The sequence below is a fragment of the Bos javanicus genome, chromosome 18 (genome assembly GCF_032452875.1).
Source record: "Bos javanicus breed banteng chromosome 18, ARS-OSU_banteng_1.0, whole genome shotgun sequence".
NCBI classification, from domain to species: Eukaryota; Metazoa; Chordata; class Mammalia; order Artiodactyla; family Bovidae; genus Bos; species Bos javanicus.
In genome coordinates, this window is record NC_083885.1 from 39,153,623 (window position 1) to 39,180,305 (window position 26,683).

The 26,683-nt window shown below is 50.1% G+C and overlaps 2 protein-coding genes across 3 annotated transcripts; one reads left to right on the top strand and one right to left on the bottom strand.

Moving 5' to 3' along the window:
- Window positions 1–1,121: 1,121 nt before the first annotated feature.
- Window positions 1,122–18,896, bottom strand: DHX38 (DEAH-box helicase 38). Of its 2 annotated transcripts, XM_061387774.1 has the most exons (27): window positions 18,687–18,896; window positions 16,314–16,654; window positions 15,766–15,953; window positions 14,973–15,077; window positions 14,235–14,382; window positions 14,013–14,131; window positions 13,822–13,898; window positions 13,221–13,376; window positions 12,532–12,693; window positions 12,245–12,352; window positions 11,789–11,901; window positions 9,981–10,118; window positions 9,448–9,634; window positions 9,118–9,303; window positions 8,641–8,781; window positions 8,189–8,299; window positions 7,982–8,098; window positions 7,690–7,797; window positions 7,189–7,301; window positions 6,130–6,338; window positions 5,882–6,036; window positions 5,314–5,469; window positions 5,080–5,214; window positions 4,757–4,882; window positions 4,151–4,246; window positions 2,681–2,802; window positions 1,122–1,613 (listed from the first exon to the last, which is right to left on the bottom strand). In XM_061387774.1, the coding sequence occupies exons 2-27, from the start codon at window positions 16,634–16,636 to the stop codon at window positions 1,529–1,531; spliced, it is 3,684 nt and encodes a 1,227-aa protein (XP_061243758.1). In that variant the 5' UTR covers window positions 16,637–16,654; window positions 18,687–18,896; the 3' UTR covers window positions 1,122–1,528. The 2 variants fall into 2 exon arrangements, with proteins under 2 accessions (XP_061243758.1, XP_061243759.1); XM_061387775.1 differs by lacking the exons at window positions 16,314–16,654; window positions 18,687–18,896 and adding an exon at window positions 15,284–15,299 and having other exon boundaries at window positions 15,766–15,941.
- Window positions 18,897–18,900: 4 nt separating this feature from the next.
- On the top strand, window positions 18,901–26,537 carry TXNL4B (thioredoxin like 4B). The gene is made up of 5 exons (XM_061387782.1): window positions 18,901–18,983; window positions 19,189–19,372; window positions 22,371–22,539; window positions 23,892–24,043; window positions 24,949–26,537. Exons 3-5 carry the CDS (start codon window positions 22,408–22,410, stop codon window positions 25,112–25,114), a joined length of 450 nt encoding a protein of 149 aa, XP_061243766.1. The 5' UTR covers window positions 18,901–18,983; window positions 19,189–19,372; window positions 22,371–22,407; the 3' UTR covers window positions 25,115–26,537.
- The last annotated feature ends 146 nt before the right edge of the window (window positions 26,538–26,683 follow it).

The following is a 26,683-nucleotide window of genomic DNA, read 5'->3' on the forward strand; positions in this document are numbered from 1 at the left end:
TCTTTACCGTCTTGAGCCACCAGGGAAGCCCAAGAATACTGGAGTGGGTAGCCTATCCTTTCTCCAAGGAATCTTCCCAACCAAGGAATCAAAAATAGAAAATTGAGAGAAATAATAATAGCCAAACGTAAAGTAAGAGAAAGAAATCAAAGAGCTTGCATTTCTGGGTGAGGGGAGAGGAAAAATGAAGGAAGAAACCCACTAGTTGGTAGCAATTCTTAAAATTTTTATAATTTTATTATTTGGCTGCGCTGGATCTCCGTTGCTGGGCACGGGCTTTCTCTAGTTGCAGCAAGCAGAGGCTACGCTTCGTCCCAGAGCACAGGCTCTAGAGCGATGGCTCAGTTGCCCTGTGGCATGTGGAATCTTCCCAGAGCAGACATTGAAATTGTGTCCCCTGCACTGGCAGGCAGGTTCTTAACCACTGAACCACCAGGGAAGTCCCGCAATTCTTTAGTATCTCGCCTTCCTCCCCAGCTAAACTAAAGCCAAGAAAATGCTCTGCTGATCGCAGCAATCTGTCATATAGGATGCCCCTGCTACGACCCAGGAAGGGCAAATACTGGAAATGCAGCGTGAGGCAGGAGTGATGGGCTCGTCTGGTGGTGACCCAAAGGGTCAGATACACAAACCATCACCTCCACACAGTGCTGAGGCTGCCTAACACAAGACTTGTGATTCCAGTGTAGGGATCACCTTTTACGTGAAAATCCATAAGCAACATCTTATGCTATTTTCCATCGATACATAATACTATCAGAAAGTTAGAAAATTCTACCATTTTAAGCAATACGGCAGCCAACCCAACCATGGGGGACAGAGGGTGGGCGGCTGGTCGCCTTCCTCCCATGCCGGGCCATCAGGGCCAGCCTTGCTCAGCAACCTTAGAGGCAGCCAGGCACCCTGAGAGCCTGACCCAGCTGGTGCTGGCACCCCAAGCCGTCCTCCTTCCCTGTCAGCTGAGTCCCGCCCCACTGGCCCCTCCAGGCACCGCCTGAAGAACAGACAAGGGCGAGCTCAGGCCCTAGGAGGCGGCATCTCAGGAAAGCCACGCCAGGGCTTGCCTGTTCTCCAGTATGTGACTCAGGGCAGTGAGGGGGAGAGAACCATCAGAAATACAATAACATTTTACAAACAATAAATTTATTTCCAAATCCTGAATTATAACCAAATTATAGTTCCCTCTAGGTCTTACTGTGCTGTTTTACACAAGAACTTTTTAAAAAAACATAGTCACAGCCATGTCATTGATACACCAAGTGTCCTGGAACAACATATTTGTATTCGGTGGGTCCGGCCACCTCTTGTGGTCCTGGCAGCCGCTCTGCGGCCCTGCGCACACACCAAGGAACTCCAGCCTCCTCCGTGGCAGAGCCTGGCCTCAGCAGGGGCCCCGGGGCCATGATGTACACAGATGAAAGCTGTGTGCAGTATTTTGTCAAAGTGGCCTGGGTTCTCAGGGTTTGTCGATAGGCCGGGGCTCGGGACTCAACACCTGGCTCCCCTCCCCTGCAGGGACAGCCTCGGCTCAGAGCCCAAAGCGGGCTGGCGTGCGGCGGGGGGTCATAGGTTCCCCCTGCTCCTTCCGACCAGGAGTGTAGATCTTCGTAGACCTGGAAACACAGAAAAGGGATTAGGAATCACACTGCGGCTCACTTTGACCAGGACACACAGTAGAACGAGGAGCCTGAAACCCAGCTGTTTCTAACTGTGTATGAGCAGGCTCTGGGGCTGCAGGGTCTTCTCCCCTAACATACTTCCACTCCCCTTGCCTTCCCTATCTGTGATTGGGAGCAGAATGAGATGGGCCTTCTTATATCCACTGAGGCACGCTGTGAGATGGCTTTACTAACAAATCCTTTCATACCCTCTAGGTGAGCTATGGGCTTCCCTGGTGGCTCAGCAGTAAAGAATCTGCCTGCAATTCAGGAGACTCAGGTTTGATCCCTGGGTGGGGAAGATCCCCTGGAGAAGGAAATGGCAACCCAGTCCAGTATTTGTGCCTGGAGAATCCCATGGACAGAGGGGCCTGGCAGGCTACAGTCCACGGAGTCACAAAGAGTCAGGCACGACTGAGCGACTCAGCGACAACAGGTGAGCCTTGGAGGAGGTCTCCCTTCCGCCTCAACAGGCCACCACTCTAGCTGAGGCGGGGCTTTGTCCCCACATCCTGGAGTTTATCTCTAGACCCTTGGAATTTCCCTTGGCCTTGGGCACCACAGTGGGGATCCCCAAATTTGTAACAAGTTGGTGAGAAATGAGGGTGACCCTGGGTACCCCCCACCTTGCAGGTGGTGACTGAGGCTCTGAGGGTGGTCTTGCCGGGATTGTGCCCTTCACCTGTGGGGTCTGACCCAACTCCAGACACCAGGGCAGACACACAGGCCCACGAATCTCCCCGCCTCACCTCTCCACCATGATGCCCAAGCCCTCACTCGCTGGTGAGGCTGTGAGACCCACTCTGCGCTCCAGCCCACCTCGGGCCCCTTAACAATGCCAGGAGTTTCAGGCGGATCACCACCCCTTGAAAATGTGTCCGGAATTCCTCCATGTGACCACAGTCAACCTGTCACCAAGTCACCTCTGCATGTTTAACTTCTCTTCAATCATGGCCTCACTCGGGGCCTGGCGGGTCCAGCCAGTGGCTCCCTCCCAGCCCAGGTCCTGAGGCCGCACTCACCTGACGCTGCCCAGCGGGCTGCGCTTTTCCTGCTCCTGCCGCCGGGCCCGCAGCTGCTCCTCAGCCAGTGCCATCTCCTCCTCCATGGCAGATGCTTCCTCTTTGGCCCGTCGGCGGTTCTCCTAGAGAAGGGAGAGGTACTGGGGTCGCTGGGGACCAGCAGTGAGGAGGCCTGGCATGTACCCACCCTCTGCTGCCAGCCAGCCACGGTGTAGACTGCACCAGCTCCCAGAGACAGGGCCACACAACACCAGGGCCGAGGCCTGCTCTTCTCACCGAACCAAGACACAGCTTGGAGGACTGAGTCCTAACCCTATCACGCCTCAGCCCTCTTTCAACCTGGTAAGTGCTTACATGTTCCTAGCAAGTTCACAGCCATGCCAGGACACACGGGAAATAGGGAAGGAGCAACATCTGAGTGGAGAGGACGGACAAGGGAAAGCAAAGGTCTACGATCTTATGCAACCCTGAATAATGGATCCAGGTGGTGGCCACCAGTGGACACTTAGACTGTCAGGAGGGATCAAGTGGAACCACTGAGCACCCTTATGTCACCAAAAGGGGGGACCAGAGACCATATGTGCCTCCTCACAGAACCTAAAAGGAGGTTCACAGCAACACGTGCATTTATGCATTCCTACTCCAAAGAGCTGAACCCGAATCTAACCAAGACTTTAGATTAACGACTAGTTTACAGAAAACACATGGGACAGAGGCACAAGTTAAACATTCTGAGGAACCAATTAGCCTAAAACTATGTGGAACATTCTACAAGATGACTGACCTGTTTTCCCAGTAAGTCAATGCCATAAAAATGAGAGGGGGCAGAGCTTGTTCTCAAATAAAAGACTTAATATATATAATGACAAATTCCAACGTCTGGATCCTAATTCAAGCAAAGCAATGATAAAAAATTATCTTTGAAATAAAAAGGGAAATATGACTAAGAACTGGAGACTTTGGTGACATTAAGGATTATTTTTGTTGAATGATACTGGTGTGGAGGTTATGTTTTAATTTTTGAAAGTCTTTTTAGAGACACCTATTCAAGATTTGAGTGAAAAACCACAATGTCTGAAATATGCTTTAAAATACTCCAGGAAAAAGATCACTGTGTATGGAGCAGGGTGGGAATAAGAGAAACGAGGTTGGGAAGAATGTTGATAATTACAGAGGCTAGGTGAGGAATCTGTGACTCCTTATCCTGCTTTTGTCCACTTTCACAGATATTTGGACTTTTCAACAATAAGGGGTTTTTTTGGTTTGTTTTGTTTTTCAAGGCTCAGCAGACCAAGCAAATGGAGTGGGTGGGAGAAGTGAGACAGACCAGCCTGCCTGGGTCACAGCTCTTATGTCTGACAGAGAAGTAAGGGGAAGCCAGATGATGATGTGTCTTTAATACCAGGCTGAGGGGGAAAAACAGATCCCAGAGGCAAACAGATCCACCACAGGAAAGCACAGGACCCTTACCTGCCGAGACTTCCCAGCCTGTTTCACGCTGTAGAACATGGGGCCCAGCTCTGCCAGCCACTCTCCGTCCACGGCAGTCACACACTGCATGTACTCCTGCAGCAGAAGGGCCACCAGCAAGGGTCACAGACAGACCACTGCTTTGAGCTGTCCCTCCCGGAGCGGTTCCATAACTAGGATCCTCACAGGCAGGGCCCTACCCCCAGCCCTGCCAGGCTGAGAAAGGCAAGGAAAAGCCACAGACAGTGGCATTCTAATCCCTTCTCCCATCCAAAATCCTCCACACTTGTGAGAAAGCCCTCCAGTGTCCAACAGAACAGGCCCAGCCCCTCAGAAAACCCTTCTAACACCACCCAAAGGGGCTGCTTGTCCCAGGCAGCAAGCAAGAAACAATCCAGCTGGCATAACCGAGGCCACCGGAACCTAGAGGTCAATTAACTTCCCCAAACCTCCCACTGGAAACCAACCTCAATTCCCCTCAAAGCAGCACCTGTGGCCCCAAGTTCTCCAAGGTCAAAGCTCATCCCAGAAGGCAGCAAACAGTTACAAAGGCCTGGCCCAGCCAAGCGGGCTGACGTCATGCCAGCTACCTTGGAAAATACTCACCTTGGTGGTCATGACCAACTCGTGATACACAATGTAGTCGGGGGTGTAGCCCATTCCAAAGAGGGAGCTGGTAGGGTGCAGGTGGCAGGGCATGCCTGTCCGGATGTTCACATACTCCCCGATTCCCTAGGGAAGCGACCCAACAGGTGGCTGCCTCAGCAAAACACTGCACATCTGGGCAGCCTCCCCCACCCCTCCAATGCTGCCTTGACACCAGCTTCCCAGGGAAGCCCAGATCTGCAGAACTGTACAGTGAGAAAGGAGAACTCTGTGCTCGGACAAAGTGTCAGGCCAGGAAGGGGCCACAGCTCCACCAGGCTCACCTTGAGCTTGGCTGCCTGGTGGAAATAGGCAGCACAGATGCACTTCCTGACGATGTCCCAGTCAGTGCCACACGAGGCCAGGCTCATCCGCTGCTGCACCATGATGTCCTTGAGCTGAGCCCGCACCTCCCGGACCTGGAGCGGGACGCAGGTGGTCAGGGATGGAGCACCCCCTCCTTCCCCCGCAGCCCACCCTGCCTCCCAACATCCTGCTTATCCGGGCCACAGACTCACCTTCCGCATGGCCTTGGCGTGGATGAAATGATCATTACACCAGATGGTGGAGTAATTATTGTTCTTCCACTGCAGGTAGACGTTCAGGTAGCTCAGGTGGTCACTCTCAGGGACTGCGAACTTCTCCCGGATTTGATCGCTTTCCTCCTCTCGGCCCTGGGAAGGGAAAGGGGAGTCCAGGACGCTGAGAAGAGCTGTCTCAGGCTGTCACCTACCCGTCCCCCAACTTAAAACACGTTGGTGTGGTGCCACATGATACAGCAAAAACAAAATTCATTTATAGCAAAATATTTATTCTAAGATGTGAAGGCTCAGGCACAACATCCTAGAAAAAAAGGATGCAAAAAAAGGATTGCAAAACACTCCCTGAGAACCATGGATCTAGCCAACCCCTTCCCCCACCCCAACCTGCTTAACGTAACACAGTAAAATCACTCTTCAGAAACTCCAGTTCCACCCCCTCCATTCCATCTTTACAACGGGGGACCCTCTCCCCTCTCTCAACCTCTCTCCAACCCATATACTCCTGAGACCCCTGGGAGGACAGGAGCCGGGCAGCGCCTCCCACCTTGGGCCTGTAGAAGATGGCTGGGACCGAGAGCATGGAGACGATGAGCAGGATCTCGGAGCTGCAGCCCATGTCACAGGACACGATGAGCATCTTGGACAGGGCCGGGTCCAGCGGGAACTCCACCATCAGCCGCCCCGTCGAGGTCAGACCACCTGAGAGAGAGGAGCGGACCCAGACAGTCAGCAGACACACAGCTGTAAGATGGAGAACCCAGGCCCCAGAGCCCAAGGAGCCCTGCCCAGCACCTGTGTTGTCCAGGGCCCCAAGGATCCAGAGCTGGTACATGGAGTTGAGCATGTTGTCCTCCGGGGGCGGGTCCATGAAGTGGAACTGCAGCAGGTCCTGCACCCCCAGGGACTTGAGCAGCAGCACCACGTTGGCCAGGTTGGTCCGCTGGATCTCGGGCACCGTGGTGGTCAGGAGCTCGTTCTTGTAGGCACTCTGGGTGTAGAGTCTGCCAGAGAGAAGACCCAGTGCTGCCATGCCTGCCACCACAGACCGCCCAACTGAGTCCCTAGAACGTGCCCAGCTGCCTAGGTGAGCCCACCAGCACCGTGGGCTCGTGCAGCCGGAGCAGCCAGTGCTGATGAGAGCCACAGGTAGGGAGGAGAAGGCCTCATTTCTTCCAACTCCCCTTGTCTCTTACAGTCACAAATCTCCACCTATTTAAAACTCAGTCATGCCAATTCACCCTTCTGCTGGAGTCTCTTAGATAATCGTTTCATTTTTGGAACCATTGAGCCTGGGACTAGAATTATGGCTGGGTTATAATTTCTTTATATTTTTCTGTATTTTCTGAATTTCCATTATTTTTAAGTCAGAACAAAAAAAAGAATAATTAGAGAAGTAAAAAAAGAACCAGTGATATAATTTGTTGACATTTATCCTCTTAGGATAGGCGCACTGTAACACTGGTCATCCACTGCAGGGACATTCAACATAGGTCCTCCTCAAACACACACTCGGACCTCAGGACTGCCGGGAGGGTGACTGCTCCCACTCAGCGGCATGAACATAGGTCCTCCTCAAACACAAGGCCACTCGGACCTCAGGACTGCCGGGAAGGTGACTGCTTCCACTCAGCGGCATGAACGTAGGTCCTCCTCAAACACACACTCGGACCTCAGGACTGCTGGAAGGGTGACTGCTCCCACTCAGCGGCATGTGACGAGAGAACCAACAAGTGGCAGCCCCACCACTGGTCCCCAGCCTCAGGGATCACCCCTCTGCAGGAATGAAGGCCAATCCTGCCTGCCCCTGCTTGGGCCCCCACCCTGGAAAGCAGGCAAGCACAGCGCTCCTACCTGAAACACTGACCTGGGCCCGTCCTGCCGGCTCGTCCCGACCGCTGATTGGCATTGGCCTGGCTGATGGGGTAGATCTGCAGAGCATCCATGCCAATCCGGGGATTGAAGACCTAGGAGAGGGCAGAAAAGACATGATTAAGGACACAGCGAGGCAATTAATGGGAGGCAGCCTTGAGACAAAGAAAACCCTTGGCTGCTACATGCTACAGAGTGAAATGTCTCAGTGATGCAGGCAGCCATCTTCTGGAGTCAGGAACCTCAAGAAATTTCCCCTCATCACCAGCTCCGCAACCTTTATCAAGTTAAACTGTCCACCCTGAGTTATCACAAGGATTGGATGAATCAGGAACATGGCAAAATCAGCACTCAAACCACCACCTCCACTTCCACAAGCAACCATTGTTCAAGGTCTGAGGACCCAGGTCCTGCCTTCCCACCTCCTAGGCTGGGTGAGCCTGCGTGAAGGCCCAGGGCCCCAGTGCCTGTGTCTCCTCTTACCTTTAACTTACAATAACCGGAATCGATAACAAACATGATGCCGTCGACAGTCAGGGAGGTCTCAGCAATGTTAGTGGCGACAATACACTTCCGGACGCCATCTGGAGCCTGGAGTCAGACAGGACATGCAGGGAGGGAAGGCTATAGGCTGGCAGGTAGGAGAGACCCCACAAGCAGAAGAGCACACCCCACCCGTGCCAGGAAAGTAACACCTTCTCCCTCTTGCCCTCCTGGGGGTAGTCTGGGAGGTTCCCAAGGTGGAGACCCAAACCAGACACTCTTGCCGTCTCACCTTCTGGAAGATCTTGGCCTGGAGGTCAGAGGGCAGCTGGGAGTAGATGGGCAGCACGGCCAAGGCGGGCGCGTTCTCTAGTTCTTCCAGGTGCTCCACGATCTGATCTGAGGTCACCTGAGGGCAGAGAGGAGTCGTCAGATGCCAGGGCCCCCGATCCTCACCAAAGACCCACCCGCTCACCAAGGTCGCGACCGAGGCACGCACCTCAATGTCCTCTTGGCCAGGCATGAAGATGAGGATGTCCCCGGGGGCCCCCGACAGATGCACCTGGAGGGACTGCTTCACCGCGGCCTCCACGTAGTCTTCCTGCGGGGTCTGCAAGCCAGCCAGGGGCACCGTCAAAGGGCATGTGGGTCAGGCCCCCTCTGGGAACCAGCGGCCCAGTCCCTGGTCTGGGGCCAGAGCTGGGCAGACTCTCGGGGTCGTGCACGTGCAGATGGGCCTTATGGCCCTCCCTGGGTCCCAAGCCTCCCTCCACCCCAAAGAAACAATCAAACCAAATGTCCCCAGAGTACAGTCTTTCGCCGCCAAGCCCAAAAGCCGTGGGCTCCCATGGCACCCACAAAACCTTTCCCCACTCAGTACCCCATCCCAGGCCCCCCACCCGGCTCTTCATCTGAGCTCAGGGTCAGTTAAGAAAAAAAGGGCCTTGGTACCTTGCTGAAGAGAATGTCCACAGGGAAGGTACGTCCAGGGATGTGGAAGATGGGGACGTTCCCAAAAAAGGAGGCAAATTTCTCTGCGTCCATGGTGGCTGATGTGACAATGAGCTTCAGGTCTGAGCGCCGAGCCACCACCTAAGAGAAGAAGTCATTCAGAGGCTTCCCCACGGGTTCGGAACCTTTGGCTTCTGCCCTCCAGTCTCATCAGCATCACTACCGAGTGAAACAGAAGCCCAAGCTGAGGGGGGCTCATTAGATTTGTAACAGTCCTAAAGGCTGAAGCACGGAGCCACAGCCAGGAGAACCACGAATCACTCGGCTGAGCTAGAACGGAGTGAACTACCACTGGGCAGCCAGAGGCCTCAGGGGCAATTCTGGCCTGTCAGAGGCCCCCCAAGCTTCCCCGGGCTAGACCCCAGACGTCTCATCACTGCCTCCCAGCCCCACAGGCACAGAGGCCCAGACCCACACCTCCCGGAGCAGCCCGAAGAGCACGTCGGTGTTGAGGGAGCGCTCGTGGGCCTCGTCCATGATGATGGCGCTGTAGTGATCCAGGTCCGCTTCCCGCAGGGACTCTCTCAGCAGGATGCCATCAGTCATGTACTTGATCAAGGTGCTTTCTGAAGTGCAGTCTTCGAAGCGGATGGCATAGCCCACCTGGAGGCCAGAGAGATGGCTCAGGGACTCTGGGCACCCGCGCACTGCTGCACGCCCCGAGCTGGGTCTAGGCCTCAGCGGATCAGGTCAAGTGACAGAGGCCACAGGTATGAAGTTCACGGCTCGGCCCTCGGGCCCACTCACCTCCTCACCGAGGTTTCCCCCCATCTCTTCACTGACTCTCTTGGCCACCGACATGGCGGCCACACGGCGGGGCTGGGTGCATCCGATCATCCCATAGTCCGTGTAGCCGTCTTCATGCAAGTACTGGGTCAGCTGCGTGGTCTTTCCACTCCCTGTCTCCCCAACCACGATCACGATGCTGTTGTCTCTGCAAGGGGAGAAGAGACTGGTGAATCGGCACGAGTGGAAGGCCGCCTCTAGCCCCACCTGCAGCTATTCAAGGAGCATGCTTGCTCGGAAAGGAGGATTTCCCTGGGAAAACAGTCTCATACTGAAATCCCCTGAAAAGTCTAAAAGGCAGTAAGGTTGAAACAAGTGCCATGCTGTTTCATGAGGCCATGTTGCTTATTTCAAGCAGAGTAGCCTGGGGCACTCAGGAGAGGGGGAAAAAAACCTTTCCCTTCTCCACCAAATGTCATACCCCAAAGAAAAAGAGCCACAGAGCACGCACAGGACACCTGAGCTGGGGTCCCATCCCTGGGCTGGGGAGTCACCTGATGATCGTGAGGAGTTCCTGCTGCACGGCGAAGATGGGCAGGTACTGCCTCTGCTCCAGAATCGACTTCTTCTTGGCAAACTCGCTGCTGGCCTCGCTCTTCTTCTTCATGTGGTCGGCAAACTTCTGCTCTGTCCTGAGAACACACCGCACGTGGCCTAAGTGCCCTGCATGGTCTCCCGCATCTTCCCTGCTGACTGGGCTACTGCTCTGCTTCCTATGCCCCGAAGTGAGAACTGCTCCTAACACGCAGCAAATCTTTGAGATGCGAGGGCTGCCAGCTGCTGCTCATCTCCTCCGGCCTAAGGGACCACACTGCTGTCTAAGCATCCATCATCCAAAACCTGCTCAACACCCTTGGGACGGAAACCCACGGAGGGCTCAGAAGAGCTGCAGATCAGCAAGCATGCATATCCTCTGCCCTGGAACAGTCCACCCAGACGACGAGCTGAGATGCACAGGCCATACCTCATACAGAACAACCCTGGGCAATCTCAGCACCACACTTACAGGGCTAGAAGGAGGAGCCGTGGGAACAGTCATGACCAAGGTCAGACTCCCTCCCACCTCTCAGCAGGACAGCAGTCTGTAAGGCTTTAGCTTCAGAGAACTGTGGGAACAGCCCTACTTGATGTTTACAGATATCTTCCACTAAAGCACTGAAGTGTCCTACATGTGTACACCCCCAGGCCGCACAGCAAAGACGTCCCAGTCCCACTATGTAAATCTACAGTCTCCACCTGCCCCTTCCCCAGGAGACTTTTCCTCCATCAGATCAAGCCTGTGCCCTGTCAGCTTCCTGTTTCTAATGCCCCAGTCACTCCTGGTCAGCTAAAACTCAATACCAGCAGGATTAAAGTAACTAGAGACTAACAAAGCTGATCAACAGCACCAGCTTCTCATTTCCCACAGAGGTACAGAGAATTATTAACTGAGACAACAGTTTGGAAGGACTTTAGCGTGTTCAAAGGATGAGTTTCAGAAGGGACATCTGAGTTCAACCACCTACATGATGAGGGAAGCGCAACAAGTGGTCATCCAACATTGGCTTAAACACCTCTATGAATGGGGAAGCTCTAGCTGAGAAGACAACCCTTTCTATTTTCAAACCTCTGTTAAAAAGTTTCTTCCTTCAGTTCAGTTCAGTTCAGTCGCTCAGTCACGTCCAACTCTTTGCATCCCCATGAACCGCAGCACGCAGGCCTCCCTGTCCATCACCAACTCGCGGAGTCCACCCAAACCCATGTCCATTGTGTCGGTGATGCCATCCAACCATCTCATCCTCTGTCGTCCCCCTCTCCTCCTGCCCTCAATCCTTCCCAGCATCAGGGTCTTTTCAAACTCAATACCTGAACTAAAATCTAAGAGGGCAAAGCACATGGTCCCACACCAAACATCTAAAAGGCTCTCTAGCAGAGCGGCTAAGAGCACAGGCTCCTAAGCTAGACTGGGTGGGATCCTCACTCCACCACTTATCAGCTGGGTAACCTCAAACAAGTTACTTAACCTCCCTGGGCTGCATCGTCCTCACATGAAAAATGGGAAAGATTACACCTGTCCCACGGGACTGCCATGAGAATCCAACGACCAAGTATCCGTGAGGCGTGTGGTGCTGCTCAGCACAGAGGAAGCGCCTACGGTGGCAGCAGAGGCAGTTGGGGTATTATCTGGAGAAAGGTGAAGACAGACCAGGAAGAAGGAACCACAGACTCTCAAGTGACGTCATACTCGTATTAGTGAGTGACAAGTCATGTCGGTCCTCTTAAAGCCTGTCTTCAGGGGTGCCGGCTGCCGCGAGACTCCTACCTGTAGTCCACTTTCCCATCCTCGGTCAGAGATTTATCCGGCTCTTCTTCTTTTTTGACGCCCATTATATCTCCCAGTTTGGTTCCAGCCAATTCCCAATGTTTGTGTTGAGCCTGAAAAAGACATGGAAAGTCAGTCTGCTCCATCCCGTGATGGAAAATCAATCCCGTCTGACAACAGGCTTCCTCCAGCAGCAGTAAGTTCCCACGGCCAGCGGCGGCACCGAGCCAGGCCCGCCTCCCACCTTCCCTCCTAAGTTCCTGAGCCCACGGCCCCACACCGTCCTAACTGAGCCCTGCAGGAGGAACACAGTACCCTCCCCCAGGGGCTGACGCTCGCCCTGTGAGTTTCCTCTAACTGCTGAAGGAGCCCTACCTGCAAGATACAACATGATCCTTAAAAAGAAGACCAACAAAAGAAAACAGACCCTCGGGCCCCAGATGACCAGAAACCAACCTTCTTGCGCTCCTTTTGCTCCCTGTGTTTCCGCACTGTTTGACTGCCTTTCCGAGCAATGATGGCTAAGTCTGAAGTGGCGTCCTTGACTGGAATCACAGGCTCCGGCTGCAGGAGGTTGAGGATAAAGCAGAAATTCCACACTGATCGTTCAAACTCCACACAAAGATCTGCTTCGTGACGGCACTGGTAAACGAAGGGCTGCTCCCCCCCGCCTCTCCCTCTCCCTCTCCCTCTCTGTCTTCTCCCACTTTGGGGCCCTCCCCTCCGACTGCAGAGGACCCCACCTGCTTGGTGAAGACGATGCGCCCGTCCAGAAAGGGCGGCACCAGGTTGTGCACCATGAGGTGCACCTTGGCCGCGCTGTCCTCCTCGAAGTCCTCGTCCACCTCCAGCCGGTGCACCACCCCGCTGGTGAGCATGCGGTTGGTCTCCCAGCGCTCGTTGTCCTGTGAGGACACAACGGGAGGAGGCCACGTTCAGACTGCAGCCACGTGAGGTCGTCCTGAAAGGGCCCAGGCGAGGCCACGCAGCAGATCCCGAGAGAAGGGCGGTGGGGATGTCATCAGTCTCTGGATCCTGCAGCTCCTTAAGACGGCAGAGGTCCTGATCCCAAATCACTTGCAGCGCATTTTCCCAGAAGCCACCTTTTATGTCTAAACCAGAACCTCCATGGACGCACAGAGTGGCCGTCCCCCAGTCCCACTCAGAGACACAGAGGACACAGAGCCAAGCCCACCTCTCAGCTCCCATCAACAGCTCCCTCCAGGAAGCACTGCCAAAGAGCAAAGTTGGGATTTGGGGTTTTTTTTCTTTTTTTCCAACCTACTGAAAAGTTCCCCACCCAACCCTCCGCTTCCAGGGGTATCGCTCCTTGTGGGACTTCAGCCATGGGGAGAAGAGCCGTGCTGTCGGCTGGGCTGTGACCTGCAGCTACTCCAGCGGAGTCCGCTCTGCCTCCCGCGGGCAGCCTCACCTCATTGATCTGTCTCCGCTGAGCCGAAATGCGCTTCTGCTTCTGTTTGTGTAGGTGCTGCTCCCGCCTCCTCACGTAGTCGTCGGAGGAGTAGGCCAGGGGGTTGTGGAACTCATCATACCCCTCGTCCATCATGTACCAATCCCGGTCGGCTTGCTGTAGTGCAAGAGACAGAGCCGTGAGAACAGGGAATACAGTGAGTGTGTGTGCAAGACAGGGACAGAACGGGAGGAGATGCTTGGCAAGAAGTCACTGGGGCAGTGAACAACTCAGGAGAGGCCACCCTGCTGGAGGGCCAGCTGCCTACAGAAGCACGGTTTGCAGCCCAGGCCACCATGATGGCACTTCTTAGGTTTACCACACAGTGGCGCCAGCACGCAGAAGTCAAGTCTGATCTGCACTTGGTGAGAAGTTTCACCAGGGAGCCTGTGCCTGGAAAAGGACTCCAGGGCTTCGGGACTGAACGCGGCTCAGCCTTCCCGAGACTGTCTGGATTCACCAGAGCGTCACCCGTGGCCCCTGTGCTCTGACACACCTGTCACTGGCTTACTGAAAGACGGCCACCACCCCTCGTTCAGTCGCTCGGAGATGTATTTCTTACCCTCTGGTCATCCTCCCACTGCTGCCGTTCCTCTTCTGTGTCAAATGAAATTCCTTCTTCGCCATCCTCACGTCTCCCTGCGGGAGAACACGTGGCGGGTCGGTGTGCAAGGCCCCAGCTTGTCCCCAGTGGCCTCACGCAGACCAGCCACACCAGGAGTGTCCCACCCTCCCACTTTCACCCCGTCTTACCTCGGCCCCTGGACAGACGTGGGGTGGACCCCAGGTGTCTTCTGTCATCGGCCCACTCGTTGTATTTGTAGGATGGGGTTGGCAGAGGGGTGTCATCTGAATACCTGCTCCTTACAGACCTGGGAAACAGTAAAACCAGCTTCACTAAACAGTCACTAAGCTGAGACGTGTTCCCAGCCACCATCCGCCCGCCCAGTCCCAGTCACGCGCACAGAACATCACCTGTCCCTGTCTCGACTGGACAGCCGATGACTCCGCTCGGAATCCCGATAGGAAGGCGTGGGGGAGGGCGATTCCCACTGTGAGCGCCTCGAGGAGCCATAGCCACTGTCCTCTTCCTCCCAGGTAGACCGTGAAGGGGTGGCAGCATCTGGGCCACAAAAGACATGAAGCTCAGCATTTACTTTAACTCAGACATGGTGCTAGAGCCATTAGGGGAAAATCAGTTTGCCAAATTTCTTTCTTCTACTCATAAACTTTACACCTGTTTGCAATGGATATGATGGGTTTGACAGCTTTTAAAGATATCTGAATTTGAAGAGTTCCATTTTTCATCTGTGTTTATAAGAACATTTTAAGGAATATCCAATTTGTCTCTGCGAACATATCTCTATTGAATATATGTATTTCTTTTTTTTTTTTTTGAATATACGTATTTCTTTATAATCAACCCTTCTTCTGCCCCTACCCCACTCTTACTCCCCCTACTCCCCACCCCCAGCTCCCTATTCTTTCCTACCATTTGGAAAACTGGCCACTCAGCAAACGGGCAAGTCGCATTAAGGAAGCATATCAGTTTCCAAAGAAGTCCATGGCCTTCCCAACTGAATCAACCAAGTATTCCAAGTCATTCACGGTGGAATCAGGAATTCCGACCCAGTTCCACTGAGGATGGGAGTCACTCACCCTGCCCCTCATATACGTGGCTCTCAGAAACCACCATAAGCAAGCTCGGACTACCTTTAGGCCGGTGTCGGGGGCTCTCGGGTTCGTTTCTTCTGCTGCTGCGATCCGACCCTCCATCTCGCTCCGATCTGCCGCTGTGCCTGCTTCTGTCCCGCTCATCTGTCGGGAGTCACCAGCAGAGCTTAGAAAAGAAGTGCCTGTCCTAATTTCCACCCATCGTCACCCAAGAGAAAGGACAGGCCTCCCCACTCACTCACAGGAGCAACCTCACTGCTCTAATGCGATCCAGGGGCTCCTGAATCTCACATATCCCCATTCTTTCAAAGGGCAAAGATTAGTTACTGGCTACAAAGTTTCAAACTCACAGTAACAGTTATTTTCCTGCAAGAATTCAAAAAAGAATAGTTACAAGTCTATCCTGAATAACTATTTAGTAGTTACAAGTTTACAAGCTACAGACCTTGAATATTACCAAGGAAAGCCAGCGATGGACCTTGCGTCCAGCTGCCCCACAGCACTGTCCTTTCCTCTCACCAACACTACTGTCAACTGGTTTCTCAAACACATTTCCCACTATCACCTTTAGCGCCAGTTTTCAAGATAAAGTGCAAAGAACCACACACTCAAGCAAAGCAGCTATGTTGCAAGTAACAGTTCTTTTCTTAGACTGCCTGCTTGTGCCCGCTTGTCCCAATACCAACAGGGTCAAATACCCAATACCACCAGGCTGACATGAAAATGGATCTCCCTAATTAACAGGCATTATAAAAACTCCCACGACAGCAAAAAGGCCAGTGTGTTACTTTGGGTGCCTAGCAGGCCCTACGAAGTCTGCTGGGCAGTTTACCTCTGTCTCTCTTGCGGTCACAGTCTCGATCCCGTGACCTCTCCTTCTTCCGATCCTTTTCGTCTTTGGATGAGGCATAGACGCCATGCTCCCGCCGCTCCCGCTCTCTCTGCCGACTGCGTTCCCAAAACTCTTCACTTACACCACCAGGATGGGATGGAGTCTCCACCCGGGCTGATCGGTAATGCCTAAAACACAGAGGGCAGCTGGTGAAGGGCTCAGCCAGAGAAGAAAAACCTGCCCCAAACCTGTGGCCATGCCAAACAAGCAACCTGGCCTCTTCCACTTTATCTCCCTGGTACGGCAGGCTTGCATATGGCGATAGCCATAAGCACTTCTAACCCCCCATCACCTACTCTTCAGTTGCTTTTGACAGTTTCCCCAAATCTGAAAAAAAATACCAATTCCTACCTAGCCTCAATGTTATAGAATCCTAGTAAAAATTAAGCCCTAAATATCCAATAAGAAAACTGAGAGATAAACATGAGACATTATTTTCTGGCCTCTATTTTTATTCCCTCTCGGGCAATCCGCCCAAAGGCTTTTACCTGTCTTTTCGGCCACTTCGGCCAGCCTGGTCACTGTCTTCTGCCTCAGCGTCCCTCTGGTCATCCTTGCTCTCTTCCCAATCCTTGTATGAAGAGATTCTGGACTTCTTCTTGTCCTCGCCATCATCCTTCTCCTCTCTCTCCTTCCTCTTCAGAGAAGCCAACAAGTCCAGTCCCAGCAATGAAGGCCGGGGTGCAGGGGCCTTGAAGACATGCTGCTCACTAGCCGCACTTTTGGTCTTAAAAATAAGGCCGCCAACCTGAGAGTCCACGTCAGTGCCTTCCAACCGATGGAGCGAGGCATCCTCACCACTGTCCTCCATGACAGGCTCCAGGATCCCCTGCGAGGAAAACAAACCACTTGCTATCAGACGTAAGAAGGAAAAGACTTGGCTCCACTACATCCCAAAATAACTGTGAATATATGTATACCGGGGTGGGGCTGACCTCCCCCTCAAGACCTGAATTCCTTTAGTTACCTCTTCGCAAGACTCTTCCATCAACTCATTGACAATCTTAATCTTAAAAGATCTATTTCCACCCAACACACGTCAGAAATAGATAAACACATACACACACACACCCCCCAAGATCCAAGAGGGTATCATTCAGAAAGAACAGACCTCACTAAGGAGCACTTACTAGAGCAGGACAGCATCTATAAAAGAAGTGTAGGGAAAACACTAGATCTGAAGTCAGAAATCTCAATTAGAACCCTCTCAACATTTTCTACCTGTATGATCATAAGCAAATAGATATTAATCTTAATCTTTGGTTAGGCATAACTTCTATACCTGAAAAATGGAAGTACTTTTTGCTCTCTTAAATCCATGAAGTTACTGTATCAAACAAGAAAGTTTATATGAAAGCACTCGCTCTGTAACCACAAACAGTTACATAAACGTCATTGTTACATTATTTCATTTACTGTGCTCTTGGGTACTGATTGGGTTCCTCACCATTTTTTACACAAGTTCTTCCTACTCTCTACTCCTTTAAACTACAGATACAGTAGAGTAGAGTTGTTGAGATATAAGGCTACCATCCATGTGATCCATTCTTAAATGAGTTTTCTGGGCCAGTTTTGTTTTGTAGAGAAGAATTACCTCACAGCAGTCAAAATCTGTTTAACAACGATTCAAGTTCACCAAAAAAAAATTGGATGAGAATCACCAGGCTAGGAAATGGTGTTTCTGAAAAGTATTTAGGTGACTGTAAGATTTCCTGGCACTCAACTCATAACAAATTCCTCTTTACCTCCCACTACACACCATCTGCTTATAAACATATCCCATTTTGTGCTTGAATAATTTCCCTCATTCCAACAAGTCAGTGAAGCAAAGAACTATCAAGAGAACCACCAGAACCCAGAATGTTTCACGCAGCTCTAATTAACTATAGAAAAATATAGCCAAACAGACTGGACACACAATATGGACACAGAAACAAGAGCTGCATTTTGGAAAATGCCATCACACAGAAGAGAAATGGGAAAGCTAACTTTTAGTGACATCTGTACTCATGGGAGGAAATCTACATGGGAAGGTAAGACACACATGCTCTGCTCAGTAATCTGAACTAGAAAATATACCCCTAGAACGTCCTTTTATGCAGGAGAACTTTGTCTGTCTTGTTGACTGCATTGCCCAGTGCCTAGCAAAATAAACATTTGAGGAATAAATAATTTTAAACTGATTAAAGGAAACAGGGAGCCAGAAATCTCTAGAGACAGTAAAGAAAGGTGCCAAGCAGCACAGGAAAAAAAAAAAATCTGACAAACAGGACAACTAGCGGCTGAGAAAAACAAGAAGTTTAAGTGTTGTCTTCTGAAAAAGGATTAGTGGCAAAGAAGTCACAAGAGATACAAGAAAAATAATGAAGAAAGAAACTGCATACATTCATCCAATAATTACCGAGTGCCTTCAGTGAGCCAATCGCTTGTTCTGGGCATTAGAGATAAGAGACCAAAACAAAAATCCCGATCTTTTTGGAGTTGACATTTTATTAAAAGATATCGCCTGGAAGAGATACCACTATGACAGAGAAAAAGAAAACGAAAAGAGCCCTTCTGGGCTCGGTGTCTGTCTGGGAGTGGGCTAATGAGAAGGTCTAAGGACGTGGGCGGGGTGACTCCCGGCCAGCATCCCTGGACCTCTGGGAGGCCGCGTCAGTGTGCACGATCTGACCTGATCAAGGAGAAAGGCCGGGGTCGGCAGAACCTGCGCAGCATTCCTACAGTGAGTAAAGCAAGTTGGAGGACAGGGACACGACTTTACAAGCCCGGGCCCGAACTTGAGCTAGAGGCCGAGATTCGCCTCTTGGAGCTGCCACGATTGGCGAATAAAAGGTCGGAAAGGAAAAAGGGACACTCACCTCACCAAGCCTGACTCTCAGGACCTGCTGTCCGGGATTCTGGGGCGCTGGCGCCGTCAACCCCTCGCTCAGACCGCTTTGAGAGCCAAAATCAACTACATGAGAGCGGCCATTATTGTCCCATAATACTTTACGCGGCTCCTTCTATCCATCCAAAAATACCATCGAGAGCAGCCCGGAAAACGCCCGTTCCCGGTGCGACACAGAACGCGACCACGCATGCGAGACTAGACTGTCTTTCTCTGGGCCTCTGATCAGAGACACTTCCGAGTCCCCTGGCGACCAATCATGCTTAGTGTAAGAGACGAGGCCCCGCCTCTAGGTGGGGCGTGGGAGGGAGAAGTAAAGAGACCGGTCAGGTTTAATAAGGGCGGGAGTGACCCTAGGGCTTCCGGTCAGAGCAGGGTTAGGTGGGCGGTGACTAGAATAACCTCTTGTGCTCATTGGGTTATTGAGAGCGGAACGCGCGTTCATCTCTGCGCCTGGGCGTTTTCTTTTTCAGTTTCCATCCGCTCTGGTGGTCGGCCGAGAGTTGCTAGGCAACGGCTCCAGGCTACTTTGAATTGGGGTCGCCGCCGCGTTTGGGGCAGGGGAAAAAAAGCCGTCTGAGTCGGCTTTTTCGAGAAGGCGTCGGGGTTGTCCACAACCCTGAAGTGGAAAAGAAGGAGGTGACGTGTACAATTAAAGTAAGTAGCGTTTTCCCCAGCAGTTGTGGGCCAGAAGTAGCCCAACCACAGGCATCATTAAAAATATATATGTCGGATATTTGGGAGAAATAAAGACGCGCGCCCACAGTGTAAGTAAAAGTCACTTCGTCTGTTCACACGCAGAGATAATCTCTGACGGAGTTGAAAGTGAAAGTCGCTCACTCGTGTCCGACTCTGTGACCCCATGGACCATACAGTCCATGGAATTCTCCAGGCCAGAATCCTGGAGTGGGTAGCCTTTCCCTTCTCCAGGGGATCTTCCCAACCCAGGGATGGAACCCAGGTCTCCTGCACTGCAGGCGGATTCTTTACTAGCTGAGCCACCAGAGAAGCCCAAGAATACTGGAATCGGTAACTTATCCCTTCTCCAGAGGATCTTCCCAACCCAGGAATCGAACTGGGGTCTCCTGCATTGCAGGTGGAGTCTTTACCAACAAAGCTATCAAGGAAGCCCTGGCATTTTCATTTTTATTTATTTTTCTATGTGAATATTTATATATGCATTATACTTAGGTTTTTGTACAAAAGTGGGAGCACACTTTATATACTACTGTTTTATAAAGTTTTTTTCTTTATCATGAGGGTTTTTCAATTATTCATCTCTAACCCAGTATATAATGACACTGTGCTAGTACATCATTGGGCTATATTATCATTTATTCCCTCTGTCCACTACTGATGACTGTTTAGGTTGTTTCCAGTTTTTCACACTTAGCCATGGTACACAAATCTTTGTGCACATGTCTATTTATTTACTAGAGATTCTCAGAAGTGGAATTGTTGGTCAAAGAGTATTTCAGATTTCTTTTCTAGAAAAGTTTCGTTTCTCTACCTTCCATCAGGTATTGAATGCCTGCCAGTTCACTCACACTCTTGCTGTTTTTTTTTTTTAATCTTTGCCAAATGAATGACTTTTAAAGATATATCTTTTAATTTGCTTTCCTTTGCTTACAGGTAAAGCTTAACTTTCCGAATGTATCTGTCCATTTTTACCTCTTCTTTTGTCAGTTCTCTATTGGTATCCTTTGCTGTGGACATTTTCTTAGGCATGGTCTCTCCCCACGCCTAAAGAGAAATTTCCCTCTCCTCCTTCCAACACTTATCCAGTCCCACTGTCTTACCTGCTTACCTCCGCACTCCCTGTTGACTGCTTCCTCCTCTCTTAACAATACAGAAGTTGCTGGTCATTTGATTTCTAGTGGTGGGACAAATCCATCTTCTCTTTGACTTTCCCTTTCATCAGTAATTTGTTCTGCCACTCCCATTTGACGAAAGTCCCTTTTGGCAGTCTTCTTTCCTATTAAAAGTATGACCTATTACTGGGACAGTTTCCCTTCCTACATGAGTTTTATCTTAAAATGTGACTTGTCACTGAAAAAGAGAGAATGAAATCGTCCCTTTTCATAGCATTCAGTCCCCTGGGACTGAATTCAAAAAATCAAGTATCTCAGTGGAGTCTGTTGTGGATCAGAAATAGAGCTCCTTGATCAAAGAGTATTCTTGATCATAAAAATAGGACTTATTGTAGTAAATAAGTTGGGCTTCCCTTGTAACCCAGCTGGTGAAGAATCACCAGCAATGCAGAAGAGCTGGGTTCAATTCCTGGGTTGGGATGATCCCCTGGAGAAGGGAAAGGTTACCCACTACAGTATTCTGGCCTGGAGAATTCCATGGACTGTGTAGCCCATGGGGTCGCAAAAAGTCTGACACAGCTGAGCAACTTTCACTTTCACTTCCATTGTAGTAAAAGGAATACTGGACTAGAAATTTGATGGCATGGATTCTGGTCCTTGTTTTTGTAGCTAAAAATGTAACTGTGAACCTGAAAATGAGAATCCCCTTCTATCTCAGTGTTCTGCTCTGTATTTTGTGTGTGTGTGTGTGTGTGTGTGCGCGCGCGCACGTGTGGTTTTTACGCCCTCTTAGTTGATCTGTTTGCATGTAATGAGGTACACTCAATAAGACATACACCAAGAATCTTTAAACTAGAACTCATGATAATATAAATGTCTGTCTTTAAAAGGCTGTACAAAAGGGATGGAATGTACAAAAGGGATGGAACATGCATGAAGTAGTATGGTACTGTAACAAGCAATGTGTGAGTTTTCTGCTTAGAGCAATGGGAAGATACTCACACGTGAGGTAAAGTGCAGAAGAGTGGGTAAAGTATGTGTGCTGGACATCTGTCGTTCACCCTCCAGATCCACTCTTCCTCTCTAGACGGCTCTGTGTCAAGGAGACTTGTTTGCCTCTGCAGCTCCCCCGCCCTCTTTGTTCCAGTTGGAGTCAGTCAGTGGGAGCGTTAGTGTTAGCCTCAGAGGGTGGGAGGAGAGTGGCTGTGTCCCCTCTCTGCAGGCTGACCCCCTTTACAGCGGCCCTGTCCACCCATCAGCGTCGGCCACGCGGTTCTGGTAAGTACTCGCTCCTGTGGCTCCTCCGGGCTTGGGGTGAGAACAGAGCCCCGTCCTGGCCCTCCTAGCCGAGGCTTCTTCACTACACCCTGTTGTTTCCTGTGCCCCGCCTCAATGAAAGTCTGCCAATGACCAAATTGGAAGATGGCATCTCTTTCCCGCTGGAACCAACTGATAGAATATACTATCTTTTGAGTGACAAGGGGAAAAACATCTTTGTATTTTCTTGTGAACGCATAACAAACTCTGAAAGATATCTGAAAAACTAATGAAAGTTGTTGCCTGGTAACTACCCCAGGGCGCTGGCAACCAAGCCCTCTGAGGGGAGAGAGAGGGAGATTTTATTACAGTATAGCTCTCTGTGTTGTTTCTTGATAACTGGTGGACTTACTTGCCACCTGTTTGTGCATTTAGTGTATTCCTTTTACTTTTTTGTTACTATGTTGTATGAAACATTTTTTCATCTAAGAGGGAAAAATATACATGTCACCTACTCCAAAAATGAACAGTGTTTCAAAATTAGGGACTCATGCACTTAATCTGTGTTTAAACATTGCAACTTTCAGGACCAACAGTGAGGATTGATAATCGGATTATTTCAACATGAGCTTCCTCTTACCCAAACTGAGTAGCAAAAAGGCAGTAGACCAAGCAATAAAAAGTACTGCAGAGAAGGTGCTGGTTCTCAGGTTTGGGAGAGACGAGGATCCGGTCTGTCTGCAGCTAGATGACATAGTAAGTGAATTTTTTAAGATTTTTATTAAAAACCTATACGTTCTTACTCCAGCGTCTGCAGAGTGCATGAGCAGGGGCAGGCAGGGCCCAGGTGTACAGCTGTTCCATTGTTAGCACACTTCCACCAAGAGCCGATGATGTGCCTGCCTGAGTCGAACCCCCTAGTCTGTGATTGTGTGGAATCCGCCCTAGATGTCCTTCCCCACTAGCAGCTGCCGAAGCTCGGTTTCACCAACAAGCAGTGGAAGACCAGAAACGCTACAAACTAGAGTCTATGAACATTGTCTCATTCAGTGCTCCCCACAGTGGGATAATTAGTATTCCCAAGAGGGGAGATGCATGCCAGGGAGGTCAGGTGACTTCCCACGGGCCCAGAACCACTAAGTTGCAGAGCTGGGATCTGAACGTTGTTTTCTTTGCCTGCAAATATGCTTTTCTGGGGTGCCGCCTCCAGTGTGTGCCTGATGGTAATCTATGATTTCACAGCACATCTCTACAGTCTGATGAGTCGAGAGGGGAATACAGGACAGAGTAAGCTTATCCTGGTCTCTGACTTACCCAGGACTAAGACCTCACCCACGTTTTCTGTTGCTGCCACCCGCAGTGTGGATCCAGTGTTAGAAACCCCATGACTGTGATCAACAATGAGGGTGTGATGCGTTAACCTGGTGGGAAAGCGGCCAGAGCATTTTACCCTCAACTGTGGGGGTGTGGAGTATCACAGAGTGTAGACTGTGAAGCCAGGCTGTCCGAGTTCAGAGCCCAGCCTTACTGCTTACGGCTGTGTGCCTGGGGGCATATTATGTCCTCGTGGCTCAGTTTTCTCATCTGTGAAATGGTGCCTGTAGCCTTGCATACCTCCTAGAAATGTTGTATGGATTAAAGGAGCCAACAAGTGTAAAGCACTTAGAACACTTAGCACACAGCAAGTGCCACGTAAGGGTCTGCTGTTTCGTCATAACTCTCATTTATGAGTGAGATTGGAAACAAGGAGATTTGGGAGAATTGCAGTATCCGTACCACATATTTCTGAGTTTACTTTTTTATTTAAGCAAGTATGGATTTTATAAATCCATGAAAAGTTTAAAAACACATATTTTAATCAAAAATAGAAGGAAAAAAGAAGAAATATATTCACCCAGTTTTCTCAGGGCCCTCTCATTACCCTACCAATAGTGATTCAGACTCTGAATAGGGTTACACTGTCTCTTAACGTGGAACTCCCAACAGGCTAGATTCTTGGTCCGGGAATTTTTTTCACACAGAAAATTCTTCTAGTAAAAAGGTTCACAAAAGAAACGTTAACAGTTGTAATCCACTGTTGTAATCCACATCTCTCTCTCCATCTGCAGCTTTCTAAGACTTCTTCTGACTTAAGTAAAATGGCTGCTATCTATCTAGTAGACGTGGACCAAACCCCAGTTTATACACACTATTTTGACATCAGTTATATTCCGTCTACTGTGTTTTTCTTCAATGGGCAGCATATGAAAGTGGATTATGGGTAAGTTAGATTGACATGAAGTCACTATAGTCTTCAAAGTTTCTTTTCTCCAGTCAGTCTCAGTAGCTCACCCACTTGGATGTGATGGGGGCTTTGTGTGTCTTATGTTGGTACTGGTTCCTCAGTTGATGAAGTTTCTAATTTGTGTGTGTGTGTGTGTGTGTGTGTGTGTGTGTGTGTAACTCTGGTACAAAATGAGAGTGTTTCCAGTATGAGTGGCGAATGTTAACTTACTACTAAAATCTGAGAGACTAGTACAGTTTGTGAAGCACTCACCATCCATCACTGCAGAAAATACAGAACAGCTTTTGTCAGTTTCCCAGGAGTTTTATTTCAAACAAAGTGGGCCATTGTTCTTAAACTCTTGATACTCATTGGCTGCATCTGTGAAAGAAGTGATCCTTCAGCAAATTAAGACATGCATTTCCCTTACCAAGCGTTCTGTCTGCTTTCAGTTAGGAGAATTTTGAAGTCATCCTTTCTCAGAGTCTGTCAAAAATAAGTAAGATGAGGGACTTCCGTGATGGTCCAGTGGTTAAAACTTCACCTTTCAAAGCAGGGGGTTCGGGTTCGGTCCCTTCTGGGGGAGCTAAGACCCCATATGCCTGGAGGCCAGAAAGCCAAAACAAAGAACAGAAGCCATACTGTAACAAATGCTATAATGACTTTAAATGGGCCACCTGGTAGGGCTTCCGTGCTCTCCCAGCAGCCCCCAGCACTGGTTTTAGTCATGTGTCAAATGGGCCCTGTAATCACAAATGGAGAATCAGTGTCAGGCTTTGTGTCTGAGGGCTCCCTGACCAGAAGAAAGTGAGAGAGCTGCTGTTTACTTTGTTTATCCTGAAGGCTTTACAAGTACTTTTGAAAAGTTCTGAGCAAGGTTGTTTCTCTCCTACACTATTTAGGTCTCCAGATCACACTAAGTTTGTGGGAAGTTTCAAAACCAAGCAAGACTTCATAGATTTGATTGAAGTAATTTATCGAGGCGCAATGAGGGGGAAACTTATTGTGCAAAGTCCTATTGATCCCAAGAATATTCCCAAATACGACCTCCTCTATCAAGACATTTAGTGCTTTCACTGCCATCAGAGTTGAAGAGAAAGGCCCATCTCGAAACAGTACCTAACTCCAGCTGTGCGGTTTTCCTGGGGTCCTTCAGAAACATGGTCAGCATCCCAGAGAATAAGAGGTTTGACCTCAACAGAAAGTACCGGCCGCCAAGCAGAAGACCGCACTGATGCTGGGACATTCGGGGATGCCCAAGTGTCTACACCCTGCAGATCTCAGAGAGGTCAAGCCAGCCGTGGTCAATTTCCCCAGTGTGGGTGTTTTAATTTCTCTGTATATTGTGCTTTTTTTATTCTTTAAGATAATACAGAATCCTTCTAAATTTGGCTAGGACAGTTTGATTCAACCATGTTTATTTGATACATTGAGTAAACTAGAAAATCAGTTCACATAAGAGCAAAAACACTTGTTTTCTACCCTACGTGTACATACCCACCCCTTCCTTCATCCTCAGCCTCGCCTTCCCTCCGTGCATGTGTTTATCTCATGCTCACCTACTATCCCAGGTTCTCTTGGAATAAATCAGTCTCTACTGATAGTGGCCAAGGTGGTTTTATCTGCAAGACTTTCTGGCTCAGAATTTTAAAGGTATCTTGGCTTGTTCATTTTACCAGCTTTTATGTTATTAAATTGCCCCAGGGGTGAGAACTTGGACTTCCTTTACTGTCCAGCACCCAATTTGAGCTAAACAAAAAATTAAGTACCCTTAGTCAGTAGGAGCCAATCTCTCCCGGAGCTCCGTCTCTTTCTGAGGAGAAAACTGTACTTCAGAGACTCAAGACTGGAAAGAGATCTCAGAACTGCTAGAAAGAAGTACCATCTATATAGGACTTGCCGGTTTTAATAACTTTATGAAGAATTCTTGCTCTCTCAGGGCCCCCTGGCACAACCTTCACCACTTGGACAGGTTCCTCTTCTCATGGAGCTAATGGCACTGACTTTCTAGAATAAGAACGTATGCAGAACCAGAAGGCAGAGCGCCAGACAGCACACGACCCGCTTGGCAGCTGTTGGCCTTCAGGCAGGGCAGCATGGTCACTGCACAACTGTCCCCCTTTGCCGGGTGCTTCCTTTCCAAGTCTTCTGTGACAAACGTGTCAGAGGAGGAAGGTTGCTGGGCACCTGGGTGGCCTTCATTGATAAAGGAGAGAGCACTTCAGGAATGAGACAACAAAATCCTTTCACCACCACCTCCATTGTCTCCTGGCCCCCACTTCCTGCTTACGTTGGTAATCGTGATGCATGGAACCACAGCAGCCATCTTAGGACCATGAGGCAACCAGCCCTGGGATGAAAAATGAACATGCTGAAAAGAATGATGAAAAGAGCCTGGGTCCCTGATGACGATATCAAGCTCCCGAGTGGACTCTAGACCTGCCTGGCTTCAGATTTCTGTGAAAGAATAAAACGTCTTTACCACGTGTCACTTTGGTTGGATTTTCTGTCCCTCATAGCCTAAATTACACAGCATTTGAGGTGTGAGAAGTGCTCAGATAACAGCAAAAACTCAGCACTTTCACGCATAAGATTCTCATGCCTTTCCTCCTGAGGGCTTTTTGGTGATGCTTCTCT